This window comes from Lepidochelys kempii, chromosome 9 (genome assembly GCF_965140285.1).
Source record: "Lepidochelys kempii isolate rLepKem1 chromosome 9, rLepKem1.hap1, whole genome shotgun sequence".
Taxonomy (NCBI): domain Eukaryota; kingdom Metazoa; phylum Chordata; order Testudines; family Cheloniidae; genus Lepidochelys; species Lepidochelys kempii.
Genome location: NC_136388.1, coordinates 48,684,523 through 48,707,877, shown reverse-complemented (window position 1 = coordinate 48,707,877; position 23,355 = coordinate 48,684,523). Strand labels below are relative to the sequence as shown.

The 23,355-nt window shown below is 42.3% G+C and overlaps 1 protein-coding gene across 5 annotated transcripts in view; it reads right to left on the bottom strand.

Annotated features, from left to right (window-relative positions):
* Nucleotides 1–23,311, bottom strand: part of PCCB (propionyl-CoA carboxylase subunit beta) — an 84,506-nt gene extending 61,195 nt beyond the window's left edge. For 3 of the 5 annotated variants that reach the window (XR_012160826.2, XM_073360227.2, XM_073360228.2), the window contains exons 1-6: nt 23,045–23,306; nt 15,423–15,542; nt 12,297–12,365; nt 6,526–6,582; nt 5,635–5,748; nt 1,604–1,714 (exon numbers count right to left, since the gene is read on the bottom strand). Coding sequence is in view for 4 of the 5 variants with exons in the window: in XM_073360227.2 (XP_073216328.1) it covers nt 1,604–1,714; nt 5,635–5,748; nt 6,526–6,582; nt 12,297–12,365; nt 15,423–15,542; nt 23,045–23,212 (639 nt within the window). In the remaining variant the exon portion in view is untranslated. Of the gene's footprint in view, nt 1–1,603; nt 1,715–5,634; nt 5,749–6,525; nt 6,583–12,296; nt 12,366–15,422; nt 15,543–23,044 lie in introns of all 5 variants that reach the window. The other 2 variants (XM_073360229.1, XM_073360226.2) reach the window with 2 other exon arrangements.
* Between the last annotated feature and the right edge of the window lie 44 nt (nt 23,312–23,355).

The following is a 23,355-nucleotide window of genomic DNA, read 5'->3' as shown; positions in this document are numbered from 1 at the left end:
GAAGCTTTACTATTCAGAAGAAAAATGCTGCTTTTAACCATCTTACTTTAAATCAAACTAGTGCAAGAACAGTTTCATTTCCTTGTCAAGACTTTTTTTTTAAATTTAATCTATTTAATTTTTTTTAGTAGTTTAAGTTTAGTAGTTTACATACTGTATTTGCCCCTTTTGGGGGTGTGTGGGGTGTGTCTCTATTGCTGCCTGATTGTGTGCTTCTGGTTCCAAATGAGGTGTGTGGTTGACTGGTTCAGTTTGTAACTCTGAGGTCTACTGTATATAGGCCATACTTACAGGATGGGGAATGTTATCCTGGGAAGCAGTGACTCAAACAGATTTGGGGATCCTGGTGGATAATCAGCTGAACACGAGTTCCTAGTGTGATGCTGTGACCAAACACCTAATAAGGTCCTGGGATACATAAACAGGGAAATCTTGAGTAGGACTAGAGAGGTTATTTTATCTCTGTATTTGGACTGGTTCAGCCACTGCTGGAATATTGAATACAATTCAGGTGTTCACAAGTCAGGAAGGATATTGATAAATTGGAGAAGCTTCAGAGAAGAGCCATGAGAATGATTAAAGGATTAGAAAATATGCCTTCTAATGACAGACTCAAGGAGCTCAATCTATTTAGTTTAACAAAGAGAAGGTGAAGGGCTGACTTGATTACAGTCTATTTCTACATGAAGAACAAATATTTCACGATGGGCTCTTCAGTCTAGCAGAGAAAGGTATAACACAATCCAATGACTGGAGTTGAAGCTAGAGAAATACAGATGGAAACAAGAAGTATATTTTTAAAGTTGAAAGTAATTAGTCATGGGAACAATTTACCAAGGGTCATGGTGGATTCTTCATCACTAACCATTTTTAAATGAAAACTAGATGTTTATCTAAAAGATCTGCTCTAGGAATTATTTTGGGGAAGTTCTGTGGCCTGTGCTATACACGAGGTCAAACTAGGTGATCACAATGGTCCCTTTGGCCTTAGAATCTATGAATCTCACCCAAAACTTGCTTGCAGAGTTTCCAACTAAGCTGGTTGGGATCCCATTTTCATGATTGTAAATCAAACTGATTACTTTCTCAGGTGCAGGATAAATAGGTGTCTTTTTGCATTCCCTTATATTCCCCAACGTCATTGTCTGTCCCCAGAGTCAAGATGATCTTTGTGGTTTATTCATTGGTGTGCTGACTGCATGGTGACTTCACATCCTTGTGCTGACTTTGTATGCAAATGGGGCTTCCATTATGTTGGCTTACAATGCTTAAATTTACATGTGAACCGGGGCAGACAGGTGAATATATCCTTTGTCTGGCAGAAACCTGTTTGTCAACTCTGCCTTGATTCAGACATTTAGGAACATATTTTATATTTTTTTTTCAAACACACACATCCCTTGTACGTACATTTCACAATGCTATTAATGACCTGTGTGATTGTGGCTTTTATTAAAGACCTCATATGACAGTCTTTATGGACAAATACTATGAAAGCAGTGTGCTAGGTGTAGTGAATTTGTCAGGCTTGTTAGGAGTTGCTGTTACAGAATAGTGAACCCTTTGCCAGTTGGCTTTGAGAGGTTCTTAGGGTCACACTTACCTTCACCATGAATGTGAAATCTGTTAAAGCAGGAGAGTAGACTGCTCCACCAGCACAGGGACCCATGATGAGGGAGATCTGTGGGACTACTCCTGAGCACAGAACATTTCTCTGCAAGAGAAAAGAAGCAACCAATTATAATAAAAATCTCCTGATTCTTACATCCCTGCAAAAGCTTCCAATAGACATACATCAAAGGGAAGAAAAAAGCAAGTCATAAGATGTACAAAGATTCCACAAGAATCCCCAATGACAGGCAGGAGAGGAACATATATTTTCTCAAACACACTCAATTTTACAATAAAGAAATGACAAAAGAGAATGCAGACAGCCTTTTTGGATATGAAGAATGGATATAAGAATTTTCTGTGCCATCCTCTCTTTTAATTCTGGCATGCAGGATCCACACACCTGTATTCTGGACAAAGCTCAACCTTTCATTATAGGACCAGCTGTTTTAGTCACTAGCAACCTTCCCCCACTGACAACCTCTCCCTACACCACCACCATACTGGCATCAAGCTCTCCACTACATAAGTCAAAACTTTTTGCCTCTTCAAAAAGCATCAGCAATATTTTCATATTGGCATGGGTAACTAGCTGGGCTCTGCTGAAACACTTTCAGCAGAAACGCTTTGGGTTTCCACATTTCTCATTATTTGAATGAGCACTAAAAGCCTAAAATTGAATTGGCATACGAGGTCTGCACGAGGAAGCCCAGCTCTGAGACACTGTATGAGGCCTTTCAAAAAGCAGGGCTCCTATCCTATAGTATGTCTATTGAAGGGCTGGATGAGTGGGTTATACTGGGTGGGGTATGGTGGCAGTAGACAGTGGAAAGCAATGTATGTATGTGGCTGGCTCAGGATGCAGCTGCAGGTAACAGAAAAAGGAGGAAAAATAAAACAAAAAAAAAGGGACACACTGAATCCTGCCACTCTAAGGCTACGTCTACACTAACCACTATCAGCAGAGTGTAGGATATCTGTGGCTATATGCTGCAGTGAAAAGAAGGCTGCATCCACACTACAGCGTGTCAGTGAAAGAGTCTTGTGGGGGCAGGCAGAAGGGAAAGGCTTTCCCCACTGCCAGAGCCTTTCCCCGGTGCCTCCCCCTTTCCAGAACCTTTCATTGCGGCAAGTCTTTCCCCGTGGTGAGGAAATGCTCCAGCGGAGGGGAGATACCAGAGTCATTCCCGCAGGAGGAGATGGGCTTCAGCAGTGGGGAGTTGGCAGAGCCTTTCCCACCAATGGCAATTCTTATGGTCTTAGAAATAGAGATCTGTACCAACCCTGGACCCAGGGCAATCAGGAATCTCAGCGTATCAGTAGTTTTTGTTGCATTTAAATTCCTGTACTGATTATGGATTTAACACTGATAACGTATTTTTGATGGCAGCATTCATGCCTATCCAGAACAGGACATATCATAAGCTGCTCTTATACTTTTTAATACTCAGATGGGCACTGTGGATTACGATTAGTATTTGCAATCTCATGTTGAATTGTGTTATGATAAACTGTTCTTTCTACAGAATCCCATTGTAAGCTGTAATTTCATCTTGATAATAATTTTATGTTCAATGGTACCTGGTTTGATAGTACACAGCAATTTCATTTTGATAGTGGTGGTACATTCAATGGTTTCATGTTTAACTCATACACCACTGAATATAAAGAGGTACTCTCTCAAGCTGTATTTTTTTGTTTCTCATTTGAACTTGTCAGGTATTTTCAGATGTGGGAAGTACTTGCATCATATTTATTTCAAACCCCTCTTATAGAATTGTAGGACTGCAAGGGACCTCGAGAGGTCATCTAGTCCAGCCCCTTGCACTCATGGCAGGACTAAGTATTATCTAGAACATTTGTGAGAGGTGTTTGTCTAACCTGCCCTTAAAAACCTCCAATGATGGAGATTCCACAACCTCTTTAGGCAATTTATTCCAGTGCTTAACCACCCTGACAGTTAGGAAGTTATTCCTAATGACCAACCTAAACCTCCCTTGCTGCAATTTAAGCCCATTGCTTCTTGTCCTATCCTCAGAGGTTAAGAACAACAATTCTTCTCCCTTCTCCGTGTAACAACCTTTTATGTACTTGAAAACTGTTATCATGTCCCCTCTCAGTCTTCTCTTTTCCAGACTAAACATCCAATTTTTCAATCTTCCCTCACAGGTCATGTTTTCTACAACTTTAATCATTTTTGTTGTTCTCCTCTGGACTTTTTCCAATTTGTCCACATCTTTCCTGAAATGTGATGCCCAGAACTGGACACAATACTCCAGCTGAGGTGTAATTAGCACTGACTATAGCAGAAGAATTACTTCTTGTGTCTTTCTTGCAACACTCCTGCTGATACACCCCAGAATGATGTTTACTTTTTTTTTTTTTACAACAGTGTTTTCCTTTTGACTCATATTTAGCTTGTGATCCACTATGATACCCAGATCCTTTTCTGCAGTACTTATTCCTATGCAGTCATTTCCCATTTTGTATGTGTGCAGCTGATTGTTCCTTCCAAAGTGGAGCACTTTGCATTTGTCCTTACTGAATTTCATCCTGTTTACTTCAGATCATTTCTCCAGTTTGTCCAGCTCATTTTGAATTTTAATCCTATCCTCCAAAGCACTTGCAACCCCTCCTAGCTTGGTATCGTCTGCAAACTTTATAAGTGTACTCTCTATGCCATTATCTAAATCACTGATGAAGATTTAGATGAACAAAACCGGACCCAGAACTGATCCCTGTGGGATCCCGCTTGATATGCCCTTCCAGCTTGACTGTGAACAACTGATGATACTCTCTGGGAACGGTCTTCCAACCAGTTATGCACCCACCTTATAGTAGCTCCATCTAGGTAGTATTTTCCTAGTTTATTTACGAGAGGGTCATGCGAGAAAGTATCAGAAGCCTTACTAAAGTCAAGATATACAATATCTACTGCTTCCCCTCCATCCACAAGGCTTGTTCCCCCTATCAAAGAAAGCTATTAGGTTGGTTTGACATGATTTGTTCTTGACAAATCCATGCTGACTGTTAATCACCACCTTATTATCTTCTAGGCATCTGCAAATTGATTGCTTGATTATATGCTCCATTATCTTTCCGGGTACTGAAGTTAAGCTGACTGTTCTGTAATTTCCCGGGCTGTCCTTATTCCCTTCTTTATAGATTGGCACTATATTTGGCCTTTTCCAGTCCTCTGGAATCTCTCCCTTCTTCCATGACTTTTCAAAGATAATTGCTAACGGCTTAAATATCATCTCAGTCAGCTCCTTGAGTATTCTAGGATGTATTTCATCAGGTCCTGGTGACTTGAAGACACCTAACTTGTCTATGTAATTTTTAACTTGTTCTTTCCCTATTTTAGCCTCTGATCCTACCTCATTTTCACCAGCATTCACTATGTTAAACATCCAATCGCTCCTAACCTTTCTGGTAAAAAACGAAACAAAAAAATCATTTAGCACTTCTGCCATTTTCACATTTTCTGTTATTGTTTTACCCCTTCATTGAGTAAGGTGCCTATCCTGACCGTGGTCTTCGCTGTGGTTCTAATGTATTGCAGAATGTCTCTTCCTGCATCTCTTTGCTTTTACTGTTTATATAGGCACTTGAAAGAGTGTCTGCTATAAAATGCTCCTTGCCAGGTTTGTATTCAATAACTACGAACAAGAAGAAACTGACTAGATTCCCAGTCAGAGGTGAGGATGTGCACAATGATGATTAAGGAGCGTCATGCACTGCCAAGCTAGGAAAAAGCCTTAACAGCTAGGCTAGCTCCACCTGTAACACACTAGAGAGCAGAGATCCAGGAGTAAGTCTCATTTAAAGAAAGTTCTGCTTTTCTGACCTACATCCCATATACATATACATGGGAATCTAGACCTTAATGTGACTCAGAAGGTATTTTATTATATTTAGTAAATTGTCCCTTCCTCTCCTCTAATTTAAAAATCCATTGTATAATAATAATAATAAATCTTATGTAGTGCTTCATCAGTAGATCTCATCTAATAGGCCACTTACCAAGAAGATATCAGCATAGCCAGCCAAAGACTCTACTCCTTCCTGGATACGGGCTCCTCCAGAGTCATTCAACCCAATTACAGGAGCCCCAACCATGACAGCCTGATCCATGATCTGGAGATAAACAGACAAACTGCTGATTAGACAAGATGAACAATCACTACCAGCCCAGCTCAAGCTGAAAATCACCAGAGGTAAATTAAACTTACTAATGTGCATTTGCCCCACTAAAACCGCCAACAAAATAAAATCACTACATATTCCACACAAAAATCATACAGTTACAAAGGGAACCACCCAAAAGTCAGGGAACGCCACAATTAAAGTCACTTGTGTAACCTTAACTCTGCCCTTTGGTGTATGGATTATCATAGTCTTCAATTACATGATCAGTTACAACCTTTAGTCTCATTCTGTATGCAAGTTAAATGGTTCACATGCAGTGAGTCAGTGTTCAGTGAGGGTCCCCTGCCTCACAGTGAATCATCCAACCCGTGCTGAATGCAAGAACTCCCTGCCTTATCTTCTATGTACACACTGCTTTGCAGTGTTCACTGCCCAGCCTATGCAATGAATATGGCACGATCATGTAATTAGACCCCATGTGGTAAACAAACAAAAGGGAGAAGTGGATAATAAATTTAAAGTATATTAGGAACTGACCAGGAAAATAAATATTGTACAAAAATAGACGATGGTAAGGGCTGAATAAGGGCAGTGATATATTCTTCTGGGCCAGTTGATCTCCAAAGCAGCAACAGCAACTTTCAACTTGCCAACAACATATAGCAGAGTCCAAGCCATTCTCAGATCGGGTTATTCAAGGCAGTAGCACAACATATTGCCAGAGAGGCATTGGCAACTTGCTCTTTTCTCCTCTAAAATGTTTACCTTGCAGATCTTTTGGGCATGAGCACCGGACAAACTCCCTCCAAATACAGTAAAATCCTGGAAGAAAAACACATTTTAAAATTGCACATAGAAACAGTTCAATTGTCAAATGAAATTATATTCTTGCGTTAGTTTTTTCAAGATAATGTTGGGGTCATACATTTGAGACCTGATTCTCTCTCTCAGTTACACTGGTATAAATCAATAGTAACTACAGTAGAGTTACTCTGGCATATAACTAATGGAGGATCAGAATCTGACCTTGCATTCTGAGATTCATGCAGCCTAGGCTTTCCAGTGGTATCCTCATTGTAGAAAACAATTCTCAAATCAACCTGAAAACTTGCCTTACCCTGATGTGAAAGGTTGTTACTGAACAGTAAACTCATCCCACGTATTTCCACCTGTGTTTCCCCTCCCATTCTATTTTATTTTGCTTTCCCATCTCCATTCCTCACCACCTTGATTATTAATCCGCCTCTTTGCTTTTCCTCAAAAATACAACTTTTCTCACATCAGGCATCTATTTTATGTGTATTATACCATTAAACTTTACATTAAAAATAATTAATGAACGTATTGTGTCCCCCCTGCTTTTATTTTCTCTCCCATTCAACAAGAGTATCTTTTCCTCTTTTACTACCGTCTGTATTACAGTAGCACTTCGAGGCCCCAGCTGTGATCAGGACCCTATTGCACTAGGAAACAGCAAGATGTAAACACACATAGCAAGATATGGCCCCTGCCCCAAAGAGCTTACAACCTAAATAAGACAAATCAGACGAAGTGGGAAAGGGAAAACAGAGGCACAGAGGGAAGTGACTTGCCCAAGCTCGCACAGCAATGACTGTTCTGGCTAAGGTAATTATCACAGGGTGACTGAGCCCCATTAATGGAGAGGGTCTCAGTCCTCTTGTGACTGAACAGATGCACCCTGGCTGGTCCTGTTTAGGAGGGATAGCACCTGGGAACAGGAGCTATATAAGGAGGCTTGGGAGCAAGAAAAAAGGAGAGAGCGACCAGAAGCAGGGAAGCATGGAGAGCATGAGATGGAGACTCTCGAGCCAGAAGTGTGTCGGGGAGCTGGGAAACAATGCAGAAAGGACATGAGTCTTTTATTAAGCCCAGGGCAGGCAGCCACTGGTTGTGTTATTGCTTCATTTGAATCTTTGACTACCATTAGAGCACGATGGGGATAAGCCAAGGATTGTTCGGTTTAAAGGAAGATTGGGGACTATAAAAGAGTTGAGAGTGAAAAAGGCTGCTGAGACAGAGCTGTCTGAGATACAAGATGGGAATTCACTGCTAATGTCTTTGAGACATGTATAATAATGTATAACAACTACCCCATGACAAAGGTGTTCTGAGCCCAAGAGTGAGTTGGAGAAGTACGGGGAGGGACTGAGGCTGGGATCCTGCAGGGTAACATCCTCTCACGAGGGGATAACCAAGAAAGGCCTGGCTTGTTACAGTGATAGTTTATCTTCACTGTCAAATATAGACATGAATTAAGGTTTAGTCAATGCTTTTATGACTCGATTAAGACTTCTTGTGATAACTGGGCCTACAAATTTACCCTAACTGTGAGATTAGCTGTGAAAAGTGAGTGTAAATTCATGAGATGTCACAATCACCTATCACAACAAATGTTGACTGGAAAAGGTGCAAAAGTGAGACAGAAAGACTGCATTAATCCAAACAAAAAAGGCCTCCTAATATAACTCAAGGACTGTGTTGACACCATGAATGGTAAACAAGAAAAGTGTGGAACCAAAAATTAATGAGCCAAAATGGGTGTTGAAAACTAGGTTGAATAGGTAGACAAAAAAATGAGGGTATGGGATATTTTGCCCCTTTTTTGGTTTTTTAAAGAAAGAGGCTTTGGGGAGAAAACTGGCTACTGGAGTGAGTTTCACCATTATGGCTGCCACCATTTATTGGGACTCTGGACATTTTTTGTCCCAAGTTTGAAAAGTGTCTGACCAGAGCAAAGGAACCTAAATGACCTTGCCACCTCCACCAGCTCCAGTTGAATCACAAACACTACCTGGGATGTGCGACTGTTTCCCTATCCCATGTGTTCTTTTCTCCCGCCCACCTTATTTTTTCTTCTTTCCTAGCCCTCTCCTTAGTCCTTCTGTCTAGTAAGAGTCTAATAAGACTATAGTTTGCAACACTGCTGTAAGCCTGTGACCTGGAAGAGGCAACTAAAAACTATGTCCTAACAAGTCCGATGCTGGTTCAAGTTTGCCATAAGAACCTGTGCTGTGCCTGTGTTTTTTCATCAGTAAGATTGCAACTCAGAGTCAACTCCAGAGACAGAACTGAAATTTTCTATCTTTACTATTTTTTCTCTCTTTTGTGCATTTGCCTTGTTTTGTCTTCTTAGGACACTAAATGGTTTTAAAAAACCCGAACTTTAAAACAATTGTTAAAAGGACATTTAATGGTGTATTTGCCATGGTTCTAAGCAGGCTGAGGTCTCTTTATACCAAACCCTGAACTTTATTTGACACACTTTAATGCTGGACAGTGAGTGGCTTATGTTAGCACCTTTGTGTCTTTGGGCCCCTTTATTCCATCTAAATTAATACAACATTTTTGCTGTCCTTGGGTAAGCCTAAAAGAGTAAATACATGCTGAGAAGAGGGCATCTTGGCAAACAAGCAAAGGTTTCAAAGTTTGAAGGCTTATTTTAAACAAGTTTAACACATTGAAGTATTTTAAAACAAAGTAAACTGTTAATGTTTTTTACTTTAAAAAAAGGGTTAATTGTTTTAAAGTTCAGGTTTTTAAACAATATTTTAAACAAATGCTTTGTTTTGTTTTTTTCTTTTACTTTAAGGTTTGTAGTTCCTGTAATTAGTAATAATTTAGAAGGTTTAATAAAAAGATATTTTTAAGGGGGAAAAAGTGGCAATAATGAAGTGTTTTAAATATTAAAGATTAAGTTGCTAAAGCAGATCTTTACGAAAACAACTCCATGGGTAATCCTCCTTCTCCCCATTGTTAACAAAACACCATCTGCATTAACTGTAAATTAAATTTCAAACCACCACAACCAAGGACTATTGCAGCACCAAACCGTTTTGTGATTGTTTTGTGGTTTAGCAATTTGCTATATTTTTTTCCTGTTTTGTTTTTTATGTCAATAACTGTAGCGGTTTTGTGCATGTAACACAGCACAGTGCTAGTGTTGCAAGTTATATCTCCATAATGGGCTGAAGTTCTACAATGGCCATGTTGTCCTCACAAATATTGGTGGCGAAACAGGTGGGCAAGGTCTGTTACAGACTAAAAAGCTGGTGAATTTTTACCTCCTTTGGGTGTTGCAAATAGTTCATGAATGCAAAAATGGTTCTAAAGAAAACCATTTTGTTGCTTCTTTTTAAGGAAGGCAACACACTTAGGTAAAAATGTCATCAGGGCTAAAAATGTTCTCCAAGTAATCTATTTTAACCATTAGGTGTATAAAATTTTCAGTTTGTGTAAATGTACAGGTTTAACTATGTAAGCAGTGCAAAACAAAACCGTGGGGAGGTGGTTCCATCTTTACCTATCCTGGATGTACAGCCAAGGAAGTAATTAAGAACTGGGTTGTTCTGAAACATCTTACAAACATATAACAGGAGCAGTTTTAAGTTTTGTATTAGTGACGAACAAAGTGAGCTGTAAACTCTTAAGTTCCATTGACATTTAAAAGTCTTAACTGTACTTATTGTAATATTTAATCAAGTAAAATTTCTAAATCCCAGTTCTGGAATAAGAAATTTGCAAATGGTAAAATATAACTAAGTACCTTTTTCTTTTCCTTTTTTCTACATGCTTAAAACTAAATCAGGATTTTGTTTTTTTTAATTGTAATTTCATGAACAAATGTCTGATCCTAGGCAAAACTGGTTCATAAAAGAGAGGGATTATCTTGTGATACATAATTCACCCTAATTGCAAGCTCAACTCTGAAAAGTGAGTGTAAATTCATAAAATGTCACAATAACCTATCACAACAAATACTGATGGGAAAAAGGTGCAAAAGTGAGACAGAAAGACTTGCATTATTCCAAATAAAAAGGCCTACTGATAAATTCAAGGACTGTGTTAAGATCATGGTTGGTAAACAAAAAAAGTGTGGAACCAACAAAATCAATGAGCCAAAATGGGTCTGTACACCTGTGATAAGAGAGGGGCAAATGAAAGCTCGATGCTGGTACAAGTTTGCCAGGTCTCAGAGTGGCTTATAAGACCATGTGCTGTGCCTATGTTTTGCAGCAGTAAGCTGCAAACAAGAGTCAACTCACTCCAGAGACCAAAGTTGCAATTTTCTATCTTTGCTTCTCTTTTCTCTCCCTCATGTGTGCTTGTCTTGTCTTCTTAGGAAATGAGATTGGACTTTAACAGCAGCAGCAACTTCAGCCCATTTCAACTAACTTCTTCTCTTGGCCCAAAAAGGACAGTTATTACCATTTTAAATAGCATTTAAGACACTGTCAAAAAGGGGGTTTCTTCTTTCTAAATACTCTCCAGCTAAAGGGAAAGGGAAAAGGGGATGCTACTAAAATAAAAGCCTTATTTAATATTTCATATTTCAAATGCTTAAACTGTTTACAGGTCAAAAGGATTTTAATAGTGTGTTTACATTGATACAAAGAAGGCTGAGGTCTCTGCATACCAAACCCTGAACTTTGTTTATCATTGTTTAATGTTGGGCAGTAACTGGGTTATGTTAACACCTTTGACTCTTTGGGTCCCATTATTCCATCTAAATTACAACAGATTCCACTAAGACAAGATGCTGCCTATGAGGTTTCTTTAGGACTGCCTTGAAGAATCTCAAGATATAAGGGTGTACCATGAAGTTTGAGAAGGAAACAGCACTAAGAACTGCTGCCTAAACGATGAGAAAAAAAATCAAAATACCGCCTCAGAGGCGAAAAGCTGGTATTTTATACCTCAATAAAAAAAATATTTTCAAGGAAAAATCCAAATATTCCATCTACTGTAGTCCCTTCAACAAATTTTGTTGTTCTAACTGGAAAAGCAATCAAGTTTGCCTGATGATCCTCAATCCCAAATTCCGGCTATTCTGGCTTCTGTAACAAACACAAGGCCTGAGCCTGCAATCAGATTTGAGCAGGCAGACTGCAGTGATTCATAGTGCCCCACTGATTTTGCCAGGGCTCCATGCAGGTTTAGCGGTCCATCCACACAGATCCCATTGCAGGATCAGTGTCAAATCCTGTATGTGCCACCAGCCCACGATGCACTGCTCAATCATTTGATCATGAATTAATGCCTTGATTACTGAAACTCCCAACTCAAGTCATTTCATAACTTCAGTCTGTTAAAGTATTACCATCAAGCCTTCTTACCTATTGGTAATAACAAGTCCCCCATCCTGAAAGATTCCCATTAGCTCCCTGTCCTCTACAAACATCAGTCTCCTCATCTTCTAGGCCAAATTCTCACCACCCATGTTCCTGATCACATCTCTCACAAAATGAGTTTATCATCAACACTGCAAGCCTCTCCTTACCTAACTGCCCCCTCACCCATTGCTACACATTGTTAAAACATTCCTATTACCCTGCTGCCCCGTATTGTAAAATGTTGTGCATTATCACACTGTTATGTTGGAACAATATTAACTCAATGGACAATTTACATAATTTAGATATGCTAAAAGACAAACAATTTAGACAAAATCTACAAAAGATTAGCAAGTTTGAAAGGTCAAGCTCACAACATGTAACTGACGCAAAGCAAAAGAATACCTGACTGAAGACATAAGCCAGTCTCCCATTAATCCGGCCCTGGCCAGTTACCACACTGTCTCCAGGATACTGCATGAAAGAGCAAAGAACACATAGGTCAGAACAGTAATAAGGGTCATTAAAAAATTATGTCAACGTCTTCTGAATTCACAGACAAAATATTTGTTAGCCTGGGAATGGGGCTGTCTCTTCCTCTGTGTTTGTGCTGGGCACTAACATCCCCCCATCCGGATAAGGACATTTGGAATACTACTATAATATAAATAAAACTTAATAGGGAAAAAATGTTGAGAACTTTGTAGCTTTATTTAAATTTCAGAAAAGTTAAGGTGTTAAGGTGACACCACCCCACCCCCCCAATAAACATCAGAACATAAGGAAACATAGTTATGGGCACACTGTGACCCTAGGAGCCCATCAATGTCAACTGGCTGAGGGACCACCATACTGTAACCTATATCAGACCTGATGCACTCATTTCCCTCAACACACTGTTGTCATAACATGTATCTAAAAGGTGACATGTAAGGTACCATATGTAAACTGGCCACATCCTGAAAATCACTGTGTGATGCATGTACAGGTTGTATTCAAAAGATGATATATGTGTACTGGAAATATTTTCTTAAATAGGTTTGGGAAGTAGTGTATACGTCATACGCTTACTCTAGACAAAGGAATGGGATTCACCTGTCTGTCTGTCTGGATTGCTGGCAGAGGACAATGAAAGCACATTTACATATATGTTTAAAAAGCTATCAAGCTTTTTTCCCTTGCTTGGCGTTACTTAAATCTTTGTTCTTCACTAATAAACAACTTCTTCTATTACAAAATCATCTCAGCATTGTGTATTGAAGTCAAGGTTACCCTAACAGGCTGGCGTGTGCTCTGTCTCTTTGGAGGCGGCAAACCTAATCATTTCTGAAATTCTGCAGGAAGATGTGTTGGCAGCACTTGGGAACTGGGGCTCTCAGATAGTTATCTGCAAGGCAAGGTTTAGATTGGCTGAGTCTTGAAGAGTTTGCTAGCAACAGAGACAGGCTGGTGTGGCAGGGAGCTGAGACACAGTTTAGCAGCAGCAGCAAAGCATTCACTTGTTGAGGCAGAAGGGTTACACGATGGCTCACAGTTCTGGGTGCCTTAAGCTGGATGTCACATACACAAACCACCTTAACTTTGTCCAGGACCCATTTCACCGTGTACATAAGTGAGGGAGACATTTTGATGATGGACAGCAGACTGTGGGTTTGCAGATTTTAAATCCACTTATTTGCACAGTCTGTCTGTGGAATAAAGGAACTACAGAGTATGGCCTTTAGGCATTACTGCAATACATTTAATAAACACTAACTAATGGTTATTACATAAATACCACATACTCCCTTTGGTCTCTTGCATAAACCTTCCACTGACATTGGTAATCTGCTGTGGACCGAGGGGAATACCCAGTCATAAATTCATACCCAAGACCATAATTAAGTATACGCCACAGTTTGACACCGTTGCTTTAATACCAGGGTGGCCTGACCTAAATCAAAGGGATATAAATCACCAATTGTAATCACGCTTTAAATCAGCAAATCTTGATCTAAATACTGTAATAGATTTCAGTCTTGGTTTGCATTTTTAAAGTTATTCTCCTACAGAGAAGTTGATTCTCTGCACCCACAGAAGAGGCTACTGCTGTGAAAAGCTGGTTTAGCACTTCAACAAACTCCAGTTCAGGGTGCTAAGTTGGTGGCTTCCACCAGGGCTAGCTGTTTGACTTTCTTTAAAACACTTGTAGCAAACATTAATTTTTTTAATTTATGTCATGTACACCACAACATACACTATTTCACATATCTGCCAAGTACCCATATTGAATTGGACACTTTCCATTTTGTCATATTTTCATTCACCAACCACTCGCCACAGTAATTACCAGGGTCTACATGCACATTTCATAGATTTTAAGGCCACAAGGGACATTATGACCTGACCTGCAAAACAGACCACAGATTTCACCTAGTAATTTCTGCATCAACCGCAATATAAACACAAAAATGTGTTCGCCTATGTTTCTGTTTCTAATGTGACCTATTGCCAAGGCTCTAACCACTAGGTTTCAGAGCTGCTATATATGAAGTTGAGACAACATTCAAGAGGTTATTTGAGCAAACAGGTATCCTTAAAAAAAAAAAAAAAAAAGTAAAATCAACCCAAGTGAAGCGAACAGAAAGGAGCACAACTATAGCAGGTAAAATGGAAATTAGGAATGTAAAGAGGGAATCTGAAAAGCAACCAAATACATAAAGACAAATACCAAGAAACTCTTTGCAATGTCTACCAGAAGCAGGAAGCCTGTTTGAGAATAGGTGGGTTGGCTAGAGCAGTGGTTCTCAACCAGGGGCACGTGTACCCATGAGGGTACGCACAGGTCTTCCAGGGGGTAAATCAACTCATCTAGATATTTGCATAGTTTTACAGCAGGCTACATAAAAAGTATTAGTGAAGTCAGTACAAACTAAAATTTCATACGACATGTTTATACTGTTTTACATACTATAAACTGAAATGCAAGTGCAATATTTATATTCCAATCAATTTATTTTATAATTATATGGTAAAAATGAGAAAGTAAGCCATTTTTCAGTAAGAGTGTGCTGTGACACTTTTGCATTTTTATGTCTGATTTTGTAAGTTTTTAAATGAGGTGAAACTTGGAGTATGCAAGACAAATCAGGCTCCTGAAAGGAGTACAGTAGACTGGAAAGATTGAGAGCCACGGGGCTACAGCACAGAATCCTAAGAACCACAGAACTGTAGGACTGAAAGGGAACTTGGTAGGTCATCTACTCCAGTCCCGTACACTGAGGCAGGACTATGTATTACCTAGAACACCCCTGAGAGGTGTTTGTCTGACCTGTTCTTAACACCTCCAATGACAGAGATTCCACAATCTCCCTAGGTAATTTGTTCCAGTGCTTATCTACCTTTACATTTAGGAAGTTTTCATAATGTCTAACCTAAATCTCCCTTGCTGCAATTGAAGCCCTTTAATTCTTGTCCTGTCCTCACTAGATAAGGAGAACAATTTATCACCATAAGGATTAAAAGGTCAAGAGAGAGACTGAACAGAAATACCTTATTCTGATCAGACTCCATCCCAAAGTCTGCACATCTGTGTTCCACGAACATGTCATACTCAACAAAACTGCCAGGGTCCAGCAACAGAAGAATTCGCTCCCTTGCTGTCAGCTTTCCCTGAAATGCAGCAAACGACATTTAACAGAATCATCATTTGGTTAAACATCCTGGAAAGGCACAACTTAATACAATTAAAAGAAAACACGTGGGGATTAATATTTATCAAAGAGTCCAGAAGCATCCCCATATTTGTTTCACTAAGCAGGTGCTTGACCCCTTCCCCACAATATTTAAAATAAGGAAAGAAATCACGGTATCAGTTAAGGCAAACACAATGCAAAACAAACTGGAAACAGAAAACAGCTGAAAAGGGAATCCCATTGTCACGAGAAGGAACATCAGGACAGAGGTGGTGGGTGGTCCTTGAGAGGTTCTGTTAAAAAGCTGTGTGATATGATGACTGTTTTTGTTTACTCTGAGCAGTTTATTTTGATGTTAGGATTATTTTTCTAATGGCAGAAAGCACATGGAAGTAATCCTTTCACAACTAACCCAATTCAAACCATGTATCACAATAACAATGTTGGACACTGGAACAAACAAAAGAGGAAAACAAAAAGACAAAGAGAGAAAGAATTAGATAGCTCATCTCTGGATTTCAGACAGACCTTTGCTCTTTATCCCTCGCCTCTTTTTGGCATTAGTATATTCAAGGCTTTTGACAGGCTGGTACAGTCCAATAAGCTGTTCAGGTGTACTGAGGTCCATTGCTCAGTAACAATGCCAGGTAGTTATCAATTATTGTGAAGCTCTTTTTCCCCCCCAATCAAAGGAAACAGTATATAGCTGCTGTTTATAGGGTCCCTGGGTTGGACAAGGAATAGTGGGTGGGCCTGGGTTGCCCAACTGGCCACTGGGAAAATGGCCTAAGCGCTGAGAAGAGGACAAAGCTTTTTCAGAAGCCTGAGGGAAGGGTGGGATTTAAAGGACCCAGAGACCGGGCTGAAGACCCTGGTGGCGGATAACAGTTTGAACTCTGCGCTACCCTGGAAGGAGTTCATTCATTATGACTGTGTGACTTGGCTGGAGGGCTGAACCACTAGAGATGTGCCTAGCAAAGCTGAGAACCTGCAGGGGCCACCAGGAGCAGGGAAAGACCTGTACTACCAGATGCAGAGGCAGGAGGCACTCAAGAGGTGTTCCCTATTACAAGGAGCCTAAAGTTAAGTCTCGTACTTTTGTAACTTTGCTTCTAAACAAGTGACTGATTGTTTGTTTTTTTTAAATCAAAAGTGCTAAGCACCCAGCAGCTGCAGATTTTTGAAAACATTGGCCCCAGAGTATTAGCATAAAGGGACTACATGGGCTTGTCTACACTTACAGTGATGCTGTAGCGCTTAGTGAAAATGCTACCTATGACAACAGGAGAGCTTCTCCCATTTGTGTAGGTACACCACCTCCCCAGGAGGCGGTATCTATGTCGATGGGAGAAGCCAGCCAATTGTCTGTCTACCTGGGAGTTAGGTAAGCATAACTGCGTCACTCAGGGATGTGGATTTTCCACACCCCAGAGTCATGCAGTTCTAGTGAGATAAGTTTGTAGTGTAGACAGAGCCGTCCCTTGGGTAGGGTGAATCGGGGCGACTGCTCTGGGCCCTATGGGCTGGTGCAGTAGGCCCTGGAAGAGATGAATCCATCACTTCCGGCCCAGGCCCCGGATCCCCCTAGGGACAGCCCTGAGTGTAGACCAGGGCTATCACCTTTGATTTCTTAAATTGATACATGAAAAAAGAAAAATCATGTGAACATTCAAAATAGTATTTCATGTTGTTGACTCTTTAATCTACTGGTCTAGAGTGTTCTTTCCCAGAGATAAGCAAAGCAAGTGGGTTTCTCAGTTTTGGTGTCAGGGTAAAGGGATAACATGGAGGTGTGAGGGGTTGGATCACAGAAACCCCTTGGGAGCTGCCACCTGATGTGCCAAGACTACTTCTGCTCCTGATTTCCTGCCCTGTCAGCTTAGGACTTCAGTGCCCTGCCTAGTTTGAGCCAGACCCATTAGCCTGCTGCAACCCCAGACCCAGGTCTGAACCCTGTCCCCTAACAGCTGTAGGCTTAACTGAAAGCAGCTTTCAGAAGTGTTCCTCTCCTTGACACTCAGATGCCCAACTCCCAATGGGGTCCAAACCCTAAATAAATCCATTTTAACCTGTATAAATTGTTCACTCTCTATAACACTGATAGAGAGACATGCACAGCTGTTTGCCCCACCAAGTATTAATACATACTCTGAGTTATTTAATAAGTAAAAAGTGATTTTATTAATTACAGAAAGTAGGATTTAAGTATAACAGACAGATCCAAGGATCCAAGTAGTAACAGACAGAACAAAATGAATTATCAAGCAAAATAAAATAAAACCCATAAGTCTATGTCTAATAAAACTGAATGCAGACAAAACCATGCATCCAATGAAGTGAGCTATAGCTCACGAAAGCTCATGCTCAAATAAATTTGTTCGTCTCTAAGGTGCCACAAGTCCTCCTTTTCTTTTTGCGGATACAGACTAACAGGGCTGCTACTCTGAAACCTGTCAGTTCCAGTAAGTTTCCTTTTACAGACTAATCTCCTTCTAATCTGGGTCCAGCAATCACTCACACCCCCTTTAGTGACAGTCCTTTGTTCCAGTTTCTTTCAGGTATCCTTGTGGGGTGGAGAGGCTATCTCCTTAGCCAGCTGAAGACAAAATGGAGGGGTCTCCCATGGGCTTAAACAGACTTTCTCTTGTGGGTGGAGACCCCCTCCTCTTGTTTATATTGTATTTTTTATTTCAAATTTCTTAGAAATAATAAAGCTGTCATACAACTTTATACAATTCTTTGTCTGCCAGAGAGTTTTTAGTGCTTGCCAGACACCTGGCAACACTTCAGTTCTGTCAGTTTGTTGATGTTTGGCCTCAGTGACTGAGCAGTTGAAACTTTCAGGAGTGCAGCAAAGTGTGCATCAGATAGTTGTGTTCGGTATTTTGACTTGTTTATATTCATTGTGGAAAAAAGTGACATTGCCTCCATGGCTGACGCTGCCCAGCAACTAATGATGCTGACTCCATGGCTGACTCTGCCCGGCAACTAGTGATGGTATCTCTGTCCCTCTCTCGCAGGCAATGGGAGCTGTGGGGGGGAGGCGCCTGCAGCAGACATTGCCAGCAGTGTGGCTGCGTGCGTCTCTCCTCTGCAGGCTGTAGTGGGGAGGTTCTCGGGCTGCAGATGGCCTGTGGACCGGGACTTTGAGACCCCTGAGCTAGATCCTCGGAGGAGGAAAATCAGAGGATTTACCAAAGCAAAGTTTGGGACAAGATTTGTGCCAATCAGTATTGTCCAAGTAAAAAGAAAAGGAGGACTTGTGGCACCTTAGAGACTAACAAATTTATCTGAGCATAAGCTTTTGTGAGCTACAGCTCACTTCATCGGATGCATACAGTGGGGAGATTTATATGCACAGAGAACATGAAACAATGGGTGTTCAGTGTGACCTGAATTAGCCTCCTGGAAAGTTAAATAGACTAGTTCCAAGAATGTAGGTTTTTCTCAGGTCTGCGAGCAAGTCCAGCTGACTAACTGGATGAGGGGAGGATAATCCTTATGATTTGTTCTGATTAGATAAAAATACAGACTTAGCATGCAAGAATCCATCTCTGAAATCAAGCAGCAACTGTCTGTGAGCAAAAAGGAGTACGCATAGGGCTTCTACGGGTAGGATTCCCTGACACGCTTCCAGTTCCACAGTGGGTGCCTATTATTAACATTTTATCCCTTGTTGGGCCTGAAGCCCCTCCCCCCACAACCACATCAACTCAACAGTACACAAGATAGAGGGGACAAACCAGTGTACGGGAATTACCAAGATATTGCCCTCTTCTCCATTGCCGGGAAGATCCTTGCCCGCATCCTTTTGAACTGTCTCCTTCCTCTTGCCAAAGACGTCCTTCAGGAATCCCAATGTGGTTTCAGACTGTCATGGGGCACCACCAACATGGTTTTTTTGCACAACAGATCCAAGAGAAGTGTAGAGAACGACACCAGCCATTCTTTATGGCATTTATTGATGATTCAATCAATCGTGAAGCATTATCAAAGGTGCTGACTAGATTCAGTAGTTCATTGAAGTTCATTCATGTTCTCAGGCTACTCTATAATGGGATGAGTATTGCATGGATGGCCTGCTTTTCAATTTGCGATGTCTTCATTCTCAAACTAAAGTCACCAGGACTATTATTACTGTCCTTCAGTATGGGGACGACTGTGCTGTCCTCGCACACACTAAGGCTGACTTGCAACCCACCTAGAGCTCTTCTCAGGCACCTATCATAGCCTGGGACTTTCCCTCAATACTCGGAAGACTAAGGTGCTCCACCAGCCTGCCCCAGCACAAGTTGCCCCCGTTCTCCTACAAACTGTCATTAGTGGTGAACCCCCAACGTTGAGCCCAGATAGCCAATCTTGATGTGGAGATTGAACATAGGATCTGTTGTGCCAGCATATCTTTGGAACATTGCTCCGTTATGTCTTTATTGACAGAGATCTGCGGATGGAAACTAAGATCCTGGTCTACAATGCAGTAATCATCCCCCACTCTTCTTTATGGGTGCAAGACATGGGTGACATACCGAAGCCATCTTAAGCATCTGGAATGGTACCAACAGTGCTACCTTAGGAGGCTTCTCAGTATCAGATGGGAAGACCATCGCACCAATGCCAGTGTTCTCTCTGCACTAACATCACCAGTGCTGAGGCGAAGAGTATGAAACATCAACTTCACTGGGCTGGTCATTGTGTGCAGATGGCTGATACTTGTCTTCTGAAGCACAACCTCTTTTCTCAACTTATCCATGATAAGAGAACCCATGGTGGGGACAGAGGAAATGCCGCAAGAACACCCTGTAAGTATATCTGAAGAAAGGAGGCAGTGATCATGAATTGGGAAGAGCTGACTGGCAACACACTGCAGTGGTACTGCATCACACATCAACCCTCATCCGGTTTTGAAGACAATCGCCTTGCTCAAGAGGCTGAGAAACAGCAGAGGAGGAAGGAAAAGCTATAGCATCCTAGCCAGCAGTTGTGCTCTTTCAAAGCAATCACTTGTCACATATGTGGAAAAACCTATAAAGCATGAATTGGACTCCTCAGCCATCTTAAGACTCATTAATGACTTTTCACCCTGGCAGATATCATCCTTGTATTGAGAAATAGCCCATGAGAACACAAGATAGACAAGGGGATCTGGTTAGGGTTGTCAGTAATACAAATGTAGCTCTGCACCCAGTAAAGGACTGACCAGAAATTACAGCTGAACTGAAGCAGGAATGGGTAAATTCTGAAAACGGTGCCAAACTAAGGAGTTTGGTAAAATAGGTACATGGTAAAAAATAAAACAATAAATGTCTACGCAACTTAAAATCAAACAAAGGTAAAATGGAATGCTTGACAGTAGAAGACGACCGAGACACAATGAACAATATTGAAATATGGCAGAATGAGAAACAAAATAATCAATGGGATTCCATCATTCCTGGCTATAAATTACACTGGAAAGGCATATTAGGTTATATGGGTGAAAAATAGCACTAAAGATTGCACAGAGTTTAATGAGATCAGATCTCCGATTTCTCGGAGCAGAGAGGAACATATAGTATAATCTGTACAAGAAAAGGTGTGTGCACTTCAAGACATTTATGACCATTCTGATGGCCTGCCTCATGAACAAGGTTTGGCCTCTCTTCAATGATGTGGCTAAAACTAAAAAATTCAGTCATCCAAGTCTGTGGCTCCCAGTATCCATAGATCAGATCAGATTAGATGCTCCAATGAGGCAACCCAGTGTTAAGTATCCTTGGGCACGAGTACATCCAAGAAAGTGGTTTTCTGCATGCTGCTCATGGGGCCTGAGACATTCCTGGAGAAAGGGAACCATGTCTGAGAAGACTCATCAACTGTGAAGTCTCAACTTAGGTTCTGTGTTCCCTTCAAGGAATAACAGATTTCAGGAGAGGACTGGGCAGTACAGGACAAACATTTCTGTGGGAAGATCTGGGACTGGTGATGTATTGGGGTCACCCTGCAACATAATCAAGGCTGGTAAGAGCCAGAGTGTGGCTAGCTGGCTGCAGCACACATACATAGACATAGCTGAGAGCGATTTCCATGATGGAGGTTGTTTGTTAGCAGTCCAGGTTGAAGGCTACAAGCAGCAACACATTGTAAAGGGCACTCCAGGTTACAGTCCAGGGGTGAAACAGCTACTCATTAGTCTGGATTGTGCCCTGGTATGTCATAGTGGCTGGTACCCAGAAACACAGGTCCAGCAGGGTAACTCATCAAAGACCTCCATCAGCAGAATATGTACAGTGAAACCTGTTATGAACAACTATTGATTGTATCAACAAAAATAATGTTCCTGATAGAAACAATCTGTTAAGGTCAAACAAAATTGTGCTGGCAACTTTAGAGTTACTTAAGAACAGGGCTGCCTGTGGAATGTGCTCCTTAATGCAGATCTGACTATTTGTGTCCTTCACATTGCATGCATTGACCTCTGCAGTCTTATGTTTGGAGAGAGTGCTGCTACAATTCTTTAATAAAAACGTGGGTTGGGGACATAATGGCAGGGAGTCCATTGATAACTAGCGCCTCTTCTTGAGAGCAAGTGGAGACTCGTCCCCCCATAGCCCATCCTGCTAGGAGAGAGACAATCACCCAGACCCCATTGGCAGGGATAGGGGTGCCAGCCCCATGGGGACACTGCCAAGCTGAGGATAGAGGGTTCAGGTCATATAGGGGCAGGTCACTGGTCCCAGAGAAGGTCAGGGCTGGGTGCCTGGTGGGTGAGTGGGTGATGGAATCAGTGCAGGGAGGGGTCACAGCCATCAGGAGGTGGCTGCAGGGGTCAGTGTCTGTACTGGGGGGAAGGGGATGTCAGTGTCAGGGAGAGGTGGTGGGGAGTAGGGTCAGGAGACTGGGAAGGAATTGGGGGCGAATCAGTCTCAGGGGCTGGTGGGAGGGGAAGCAGTCTCAGGGGTGGGCCAGCGTCAGGGGCCAGATCGGGGGAGGAAAGGGTTGGGATCAGGGGAAGACGCGGGATATAAGAGTGGGGTTGTTCTCAGGGTCCGGAAGGGGAGGCTAGAATCAGGGGCTGGAGAAGAAGGCTGCTGTCAGGGGCTAGGGGGTATTGTCAGGGACCAGGGTCAGGTGCTGGGGGAGGAAGGGAGTGTGGAAGAGGGACAGGATCGGGGTCAGGCATGGGTGGGGGCGATGCTGGCAGAGGGGCTGGGTTCAGGGCCAGGGGGTATCATCAGGGATCAGGGTGACCAAATGTCCCAATTTTATAGGGACAGTCACGATATTCAAGGCTTTGTCTTATATAGGCCCCTATTATCCCCCATACCTGTCCCGATTTATAAACTTCCTGTGTGGTCACCCTATCGGGGATCAGGTAAGGACCGGGGTGGGGAGGAGCGGGTGTCCGGGCCAGGGGTACCGGCGGGGATCAGGGAGAGGCGCCGGGGGGGGACGGGACGACACGCCTGTGTCGGGGGAGGCCAGGCCGGCCGAAGTGCTCACCCGTTTGTGCTGCGCATCGATGCGGGCCTGGCCGCCCCCCAGCAGCGCGGCGCGACGCTTCTCGGCGATGCGCTCGGGCACGGAGCTGGGGGCGCCGGCCGAGCGGGGCCGGACCAGCCGCGTCCCGGAGAGCGGCAGGAGCCGCCGCAGGAGCCGTAGCGCGGCCATAGCCGGGAGAGCAGCACGGCGCGTGCGCAGGGGCCTGTGGGCGGCCGGGCGTCTGACAGGCCGCGCGGCCCCGCCCCCGGCTCCGCTCCAGGCAAGGCCGCCGCAGCCCGGCCGTGGCCTCCACGCGGGGCGGGGCGGGCGGC